Here is a 9,850-nt window from a genome sequence, read left to right on the forward strand (position 1 = left end):
CTCTAAATTCAAAACAGTAAAAAGGTGTTCTATTTTTAGCTTTCCTTTGTTAAGAAAAATTACTTTTGTACTCATAGTCATCATATTTACCTCAGTAGAGCTGAAATTTCAGATAATTATTGTACCTTTTATTTTGATTGTAAAACATGCAAACAGTGTGCACAATTAACCAAGAGCAGCTTTCAGTGAAATGTTACTCTCTGTTTAACAAAACATCAGGTAACGCTTATACTTTAAATGAAAATACTGGGCAACAATACTATATAGCTATTGTTTTTCAATGACAATATTAATCACATCTGTGAAAAGTCTGGCTAGCCAGAGAATCATGCCAACCCAACCACAAGTGTCAGAGGAACCAAGAAAAAAAGCAAGTTTGCACTGAACATCTTTTCATACATTGATAAACAATTTCTAGAAGTACAGTATAATGTTTCCTCAAGAATTAGTCAACAACTTTGTGCTTCTACTTTACAGGCAGTTAAAAGCCACCAGTGGTAATAATACAACAGTGCAAGTACTGAAGTGTTCTTCCAGATCATTATTTCTTTTAAAGTTTTTTTGTTTAAAATCCAGAGTATGTAATTTATTTCATTCTTATTTTTGAACAGTCTGAAAAAGCCAGCTCATCATACGAGTACCATACTCAACTCTGCAAAACTGAGCAAAAGGTAAGTTTCTGCATCAGCACAGTACTAAGGGAAGCTTTGTATCATGGTGAAAGAAGATAATCTAAGCCCACTTACTTAAGAAATGCAGCAGAAAAAACTTAGTGCAAAAATCTGCTACCAAGAGAGGATCTTAATTTTGCTCAACTAAAAAGAAGTCAATAAATTATGTATTTTTACTCTTTGAAGAACAAAAGGGAACAGAAAGAGAAATCCATAGTAACAGATTTAAATGTTTGCAGAGATATTGCTGCACAGCTTAACCAACATATACCAGCCTTTCCAGTTCCCTATGGTGCTTACAGCCACACAGACCTCTAAGTAATGTAAAGTTTAACTCAAAGAAAAAATCCTAACGTGAAAGAAACTAGAATTTAGAATTTGGAGAAAAGAGCAAATTCTGCAATACTTAGAGGAAAACTTATTAGGTGCATTGCACAAAATGCTGCCACTTTACTAACTGCCGCAGTTTAGCGTTTGTGCACTGGTCAGAAGTCACCAGGTGGTTCAGTCCTTACATCCAAACAAGACTACAGACAGTAAGAATTAATTGCTTACTTCTGCAGTAAGAAAGAGAGAAATGCAGTGAGAGGAAGGGAGACCTCAACCACTTGGACGCAAATCCAAGCAGTGACACAGAAACACAAAGACTGAGCACTAGAGAAAAAATATATTATTTTCATTTTTGTTGCAAAACGTAGTCATGTCAAGAAAAAACAATAGAATTAAGCTCATGTGCTTCAGAACCCAAGGAAGGACTTGGCTTGTGGTTAAAGTCTTTAAACTTCCATGAAGGAGAATATCATGAAGCATCCTCTTTTCCAGAATATATTAAGCAGGACAAATCCAATTTAGTTTTTAATGCTGTTGAAAATTCTTTCGATAGCAGTTCGTGAAGGGATACTCTGTCATGAGAATATACCCAATTCCGTCCAGTCCAGTCATAGCGCTTGGGCCCACTAGAAAACAGAAAACACACTGCGTAAGTACAGATAATTCATGGAAAGCTACTGGAATTCTCTATAATGTACCCCACAGAGCACTCAAGAAAAGGAAACAGAGCATGGAGAAAGACTGGCGAGCAGACTTGGCAAGGGAACAGAAAAGCCCAGATCTGCCAGGAACTGCCAAGCCATCCAACAGATATAGCTGAAAGGTGACAAGATGCATCAGTCACTCCCAGCAGACACAAGCTCCTTCCCTTCTTTCTTTTTGGCACTGATTTTCCCAGCTTCTTCCCTTACTCCCTTTTTCCCCTCAACCCACACAATTTTCTTGCGCATAAATATTACAAGGGATAGTTGTATAATGCTGAATTAATACTATCCATTAGTCAGTTCTTGCAGAATCACAGAGATATATTCTAAGCACAGCAGAACACAGATCACCATTCTCACTTTTGTTTTAGATGCAACAGAAGAATTTACCAGCTGAAAGCAAATACATCGGCACATGGGAGATTTATATTTAAAATGCTATCTTGATCTGTGCTGTCACATAGTTGCTGGCATGATTTTTCAGGCCTACATTAAATATCAAGAAAGAAACCTCAACACCCGACCTTTCTATCCACTCAGTTCTCCACACCTGAAAGAGGAGAATGATTGAAAGGCACTCACTGCTATTAATGTCAGCTAGAGAAACTAAGAAAAAAGAAAGGAATGAAATGGTCACCTGGGATAAACACACAAACCATCAGTCTAATCATTGAACTCGTGGGACAAAACACCCTGGCACTCAGACAATCCATGCACAAGGTCTGCTGGAAAACAGACTGTCCAATATATACAGCAGAACAATCTGCAGGTTCTCCACCAACATAAACACTGATCTGAACCTTGAATATCCTGAATTACTCGCAATATTCAAATAAAGAACTTTCCAACCACTGACCAAACTCTGAGAAATCACAAATGCAAACACAAATCAAAGTCGCTTCCACTGAAATCTCACTTGCTGTATGTGAACTAGTCACTATTTGGAATAAAGATTACGTGCTCCAGTTACTTTACCATCACTTCTTTGTCTTTGCAGTGCAAGCGTATGTTTATACTGTCCTGCACCTAGAGAATGACAGAATGGGATGCAGCCATTCATGAAAATCAGGCTCAGACAGGCCATTTAATCAACAATGACAAAGAAAAGAAATGCCTAAGTTATTTGAACTGTTTTTAACTGTTACACAGTAAAGATCACTGACATGGTTAACATATGAAACACCGCCATAGTTCCCTGAATCTCCAAAATGCCATACAGATGTGATTTTCTACACTTAAATTAATAGTTTAAGCAAGGATCTTGTGAATTCTACAAAATGCCTACAAAGTTGAATATAGACTAAATATATTTCCTGTGGACAATCTGCATAATTTTTATACAGTAAGAAAAATTAAACTATCACATTAAGTTATTATTAAGAGGTGGTGTGTTGAAAAGTCCAGTCAAAGGTGCTACATGAAATTACAGCAATCACACTGCTGGCAGCTTGCACCCAGCCCTTTACCCCCTTTTTAAAAACTGTCAGCTAAGTAAAGCTTTACAAACACTAGCTTAAGTACACTTAAGCATGATAGCACACAATGCATGATAGCAAACACAAGGTCAAAAAAATACAAGAAAATGTCTCTCTCTCACATCTTAAGCATTCATCTCCCTCGGGATATGTTCTTAAAGACTCAGGATTCTACATTTATTGCTCAAACTTCCCAAATATTACATTAAATGCAAGTGATTACTGGCAGTAACATTTACTTCTTTCACTTCCTAGTATATTGCATTTGAGAAGTATGTCACTCCAGATCGCATGGTATTTGCTGGAGTTGCTTTTCAGAAGTTAGGAAGTAAGTGAACAAGTAGCATAAAATGTTTCAGGAAATTCCACTGTTTACCACAGTAACAGTTATAGAAGCACAAAATATAATGTCTGTAGGTGAATTTCTCTCTTTCCTTGTGTATTTTTGTTCACTACTGGAGCAATAAAAAAAACCCAAACATTTTTTCACCAATTCCATATTCTGGAGCATGGATGTCCTAGCTCAACTAGAGTTAGCTCCAAAAGGACAGGAACTCTCTGAACTTTTAGTTTTCATAAACAGATGAAACCTTTTTGTCAGTGACTTAAAAATCTGGTAGTAATCTTAAACAGAATCAAGGTTCGGAAATTATACTTGTTGCAAAACATATGGAAGGAGTGGATTCTGACAGGCCAGTGCCTTAGCAAGTCATGTACCTGTGAAATAAGTTATTTAATGAATAAAATTATTCTGGGATAAGAAAGGAGTTAGTAGAAAAAAGTTACTAATCTAGCATGTTGTGCACCAGCCAGTACATAAGTACAGTAAAGCAAATTTAGTATTTTATTTAGGTAGATTTTCTCTCTATTAAAATTGTGTCTCTTAAAATCTTAAATTCCATTGTGCCTTTCAATCCCCCACCCTCGGATACAAACCCTACTACAGAATTCTACTACTGCAAAACCATTCCCGGTTTTGCAATCAATTCACCCTTTCTGAACAACATTGAAGAGGTGTGCCTGCATAGTTACTGGGAGTGCCCACACTCTGCAGCTAGCTGGGTCCTTCACCAGCAGCACTGACCAGTTCTCTCATTTCTTTCACCCTGGGATAGTGGCAGAGAATACAAAATTTTGGGGGAAGACAGCTAAAACATTTTCCTACATATCTGGCTGAAAAAAAAGCCAACCACAAAACCCGAAACACAGGATTAGAGAAGGCAAAGGGAAGACCTAGCCAAGGCTCCCCTAAAGTGCAGATGCCTGACAAAAAACACCAGGGAGAGCACATAAACATATAAACCAGGAAATCCCACAAGCTTAAAAGGGGAAGGAGGCACCCTGTTTAAGTACAAAGAGAGGTTTAGATCGTAACATCATCATCACTTTTTCTCCAACAGAAGCTTTGTTGGTTTGGTTTGGGATTTTTAATCGCAGCTGTTTGATTTTTTCTGTGAGTGGGCTATATTCCTGTAGACAGTGGCTTTGGACTGGAACAGAGTATGAAAATGCTGTATTACACATTTCCTTGATTAATTTAGATATGTCCATATACTGCATTGTGCCTCAAACCTCTGTAACATATTATCAAACACTGAGACTGTATAATGTTTTGAGAACACACTGAAGAAAAAAGGATTACTTATGAAAAGAATATTACATAGCCTATGCCTTGCTTCCAAAAAGGAGAAGTACATTTCCACCCAGCCTGCAGACATTACATGACTTATACATAACTTACCTAGTAGGTGAGGACAGCCAAATCTGCCGGTTTGGTGTTTGCTTATTGATTACATATGTTCCCATGTCTCCTCCTAATTTAATTGTTAGAACTCCACTCTTAAAACACAAAGAAAATAAATGAGAAGATAAAAATTTGCATCCTGTTACTTGACAAGAATGATACAATCTGGAGCAGATAAACAGAAACTTACACATCTGTATCACATACCCAACTATTTCCCAAACAATACTAGCTTGGAAGAATGATTGTTAGGTATCAAAAACTTGTGTTAACACCTAGGACAACCTTCGTATCTTTGTTAAACCTTCTGGTCAGTTTGACATAGCATGTTTGCACCACTCACAATGGCACTACTTAAACAATACCCATGAACTTTGTTGTGACCTGTCATCTTGAAAAGACTGCTAGTTCACTTGACAATGAGTAAAACATCACCCAATAACAACTTTTTCTATTTATGAACAATGCAGAACAAGTGTAGATCAAAGTCAAGAAGCTTTGTGTGCCATTGCTAGATTTCTAAGCCAAGCAATTTTACCTAATTTTTCTTAAGTAACTGTAACAGTTTCCCAGTGAATAAACACAATTCCTTCTCCAATAACTCTGATGAAGTTCCTAGAACCTGAATCATACCTCAAAAATGTTCCACTTCTAAACTCTGTGAGGTCTGGTTTGTTTTAGCTATGCCAGCTTTAGACCATTATCCTAGTAAGCAGTTATTTTCTCTTTCTTACTGACAGGATGATTCACATTTCTCTGACATTTTCATTAGTGCATCTGAAAAGCAGACATAACTCCAACAAAAATATTTCTGTCCTAATTTTATGAGTAAAGGAACACCATGACTTGGACTAGAGTTAACCCACAGATGATCTGAATTATGCTAATTAAAAAGGGTATATCTACAGAGTACAGCTTGATGATTCAAATAACAGGTTAGTCATATTTAATCTACTGTTTCTCAAATACTTCAGGCCCTACACAATGATAAAGCTGTAAGAGCAGGTTGGGGTGATTAGGCCTGAATGGCCATATAAAGGTTTCACTCTTTTTCTATGTGCTCTTTAGTAACATATTAAGTATTCAGTGTGATACTGTATGCTACAGAAACACTGTAAGTAAGCAGGTTTCCAAAGAGTTAACCAAAAATCTGTATTATTGCTTACACTCTGTGTCAGCTGTTGAAAAGTATTGTTGCTGTCACTAAAAAGGTTAACTTCTAATGCTGCAGTTAAAACATTTTCTCATACATTTTGCAATACTTTTGAAATACTAGAAAATACAACTTGAGTTTTTAAGAATTTTAAATAAAAATAAACTTTTACCATATCTTAAGGAACACTACTGTAGGTGTTTTGTACTACTGGATGTTTCATAGCTCCAGGTAACAAGAATATTCTTCGAGAGATTTTTTTTTTTTTTTGCCTGGACACAAAGATATAAATTGCCTGAAGCAATCAAGTTTGTAACAATTCACCGGCATAACAGATCTTGATCACGTTCGCCACCGTGTGGCTGCTGTAGCACTAGCCTTGCTTGTTTGGGATTAACTTCGGTAAATTTAGGGCTATTTAACCTTTCACTCTTAACAGAAAAGACAACATATTATGATGTCATCACACGGTCTATGCAACAAAGGAGTACTGGTAAAAAATAAGATGGGTGTAAAAATAATTCCTTTCGAGCCTCACAGTGAGTTAATGTCAAACACAATCCATGCTACAATGGCTAGAGATGGAATTCTGACATAAGATAGCACATCACCTTCACGTAATGAAGCATCTAAGAATACTGAAGATGTAAATGATAACCTTTTTGCTAATTTTCGTCCTAAACTCTTTAGATCAGGCTAATAGGTGCTGATATGCTAAAACATACTGAATAGTAAATGGTTAAACAATTCCTTCATCAGAAGAGCAATTACCTATAACAGTAATTACATACTTAAGTAAAGTAACAAACAGTATTTGCAAGGGCAAGAACAGAATCCTACTAACAATACACTATTTTCTATAGTAGCTATAAGAAATAAAGAACAAACATTATGATGATAAAGTTACACGGGAGCAAGTTCAAACAATACAGGGGTTTGGTGGTGGTGTTTAGGGGGTTTTTTTGGCACACTGCAACCCAAACCATCTGCTTCAACATCCCTGTGCGTAACACCGTAACTGACAGGGCTAGTAGAAAGCACCCTCCTTGTGGTAAGATATGAAGAGGGAGCAGCAGTTATGTGACCTCAAAAAAAAGGCGGTAGTGAAAGACCTGCATCGCAGATGGCAGGAAAGGGAGAAACTGCATTCTCCTCCAAAACATGTAGAGGGCTGTAACACACGAACAACTTCAGGAATTGTATCTAAAACTAATAGATTCCCTATACAAATGGAATGGGCTTTTTTATTCTGAGTCTGTGACTCCTGTAAAAGAATTTGACCTATTAAAGGCTCCAATTATCAGGCTAGCAGCCACCCAACACCACCCATGACAGAGGCCTTCTTCCCATGTATGCTCTGGTCTCATTTTTGCAACCATCGATCCAAATGCTGCATCCTCTTGCTGCTTCTCTCCATTACAGGCTGAGTCATCAGTAAAGCTGGGACAAACGCACTCTACCTGGTCAAGACAAATGCTGCTTCTCAGTACTCAGGGCAATCAATGAAACTGCTCTGCCACTTACATGCCACGTACACACATGTGTACTGTGCCATACAGGCCTGTCCCAGTACTCACTGGGAGGGAAGTGACTGCTGATGTCAGAGGTGTATGTGTGTTTAGAAAAAAAATACAGACTACTGTGAAATTACAAACCAGATTCTGTCTCCTCTTGTGCTCTTTCGTTATGCTACATTATGTCTTCCTTTATACACTTTTATACATTTTACATCCTCAAATCATACAACAGTATGTGTTATTTTTTAACAAAACAGTTGCCTCAGTCAGTGTAACCAGGCATATTTTAACAATAAAGCTGTATAAATACATTGTACTTAAGTGTTGGCACTAAGGTGACTAATTTAAAATTCTACTTCAAAGAAAAAGTATACAATAATCACAGTGGTAAAGGAATGTTTAAAATATACCCCTAAAGAGACATCATAATCTTCTGGAGTAAAAGGCTTATCTGTCAGGTCCTCAAAGAAATCTGCTAAGGAGTCCAGTGTTTCTTCAGCCAGTTTTTCATAAGTGGTCTCATCTAAAGAGCTACAAATGACATACAAACCCATGATTAGGAGGAAAAACATGGGACACAGTATTTTCCCTATCATAAGAACATACCAAGACCATGAACTTGGAGGAAATGGTAACTATGGAATGATCACATAAAACAAGTAGTAATTTTTCTTAAGGTACTGTAGGTAACAATCCACCTTACAGATGGAGGTGGTATTTTGAAATTTTGGTAGTAGAGAGCTCTAACTGAGGAATGTGCACTTTTTTCCTTAGATACACTGACCCGTGTACTAAGAGGACAGAGTTATACTTCAAAATACGTCACTTTCATAGAAGGACTTTGTGCAAGAATTACTTAGTTTTCAACTCTACAAATAGATAGAAGCATCTCCTGTTTGGAAGCATATATAATTTTACTGTAAGAAACTCACTGTACCTATAAGCAGTTTAGAAATATCAATATTATATGCCATATCTATGTATGGCATTTGACTAAATTAACTCAAATTACCAATGTAGCACCATAATTAGATCTTATTTAAAGTGTGCTTCCAAATTAATACATACAATTAGAGTCATGTATTTCAGAGAGTCTCAAAGCACCCTTGTAGCCATTACATAAGGCTTATAGCACTTACAAGACTGCTTCTGTTACCCTCTTTAAATAAGTAGAAAAAATTAGTGGGAAAAAAGTCTAGATCAGTTTAATTAACCAAACATAATTAAACCATGGAAGCTTTTCCATCCATATCAGTGTCAACTTTTATCCAAGTGGGTATCTCTAGCAACAGTCAATTCAGTGAAATAATTTCAGTTTTTGCTAAAGGGTATGGCAATACAAGAGTTACTGTGAACTATGGTGACTCAGTGTCTTTCAGCTGATGATAGACACATATCTTTTTTCTTAAAGTTTCTTGCTAGCCTGTAACTGAAACACACTCTATGCCACTTATGTGGGGGACACCACAGAAATACCAAGGGGTGTGGAAAACGGAAGGCCTTAGGGTTAAGCAGGATTCATATAATGGTTCAGGGTGCAGTTCAGTTATTTAATGGTAAGAGCCGTTCTAGACATCTGCAGAGTCCTTGACGGGGCCTCCAACTGCTGCATCAGAAGGGGAGAAGTCTCTAACAGATACTGAGTTGCATCCTCTTGGTGCAAGGCAGAAATCTCACGTACTCTGACATACGTGAAATGTTGCTAGACATCTGTGTTTAGGGACATGACTTATTCCCTAAATGACTTTCTAAATGCACCCAAAATGCTTTTTGATAAAACTGTACTTTTCCTTTACATCATCATATCAACATCACATTAGTTTGACAGTCCCACCATGTCTAGAGATTATTTTAAAATGCAGAAACAGTATTTTGACATGAAGATCTCAAAACAGAATTTACCTTGTGTCACTCAGACTTCTGGCATTTCTTAAATTCATGAACTGAACAGTCTTGCTCTTCACTTCTAAAGCACATTGTAATTGCTGTTGAAAGCAAGCATAAGTAAAACAAAATTAAAAGTTAAAACATGAAAAATTATAAATTACGTATTTGACACACAAATTAAATAGGTATTTGAAAACCTCTCCATCTCCTCCAAGTAAATATTCATATTATATGTCATAGAGTAATATGGAAAGAATTATGCTGCTTTAGTCCTTAGCTAATTGAGGCAATGTATAATATCCTTGTCTTCTGATACAAACTAATGAAAAATAAAAATTATTCATAGAATAGGGAACTAGGAAAGACCTG

General features: G+C 36.7%; 1 protein-coding gene across 1 annotated transcript; it reads right to left on the bottom strand.

Moving 5' to 3' along the window:
- Positions 1-1,470: 1,470 nt before the first annotated feature.
- Positions 1,471-9,585, bottom strand: FXN (frataxin; the record flags this gene model as incomplete). The annotated part of the gene is made up of 4 exons (XM_010186539.1): positions 1,471-1,627; positions 4,922-5,019; positions 8,005-8,125; positions 9,497-9,585. Coding segments are annotated over 4 exons (465 nt in total), but the record flags the coding sequence as incomplete, so codon positions are not given.
- Positions 9,586-9,850: the final 265 nt, after the last annotated feature.

The sequence above is a fragment of the Mesitornis unicolor genome, unplaced genomic scaffold, assembly GCF_000695765.1.
Source record: "Mesitornis unicolor isolate BGI_N332 unplaced genomic scaffold, ASM69576v1 scaffold31466, whole genome shotgun sequence".
NCBI lineage: Eukaryota > Metazoa > Chordata > Aves > Mesitornithiformes > Mesitornithidae > Mesitornis > Mesitornis unicolor.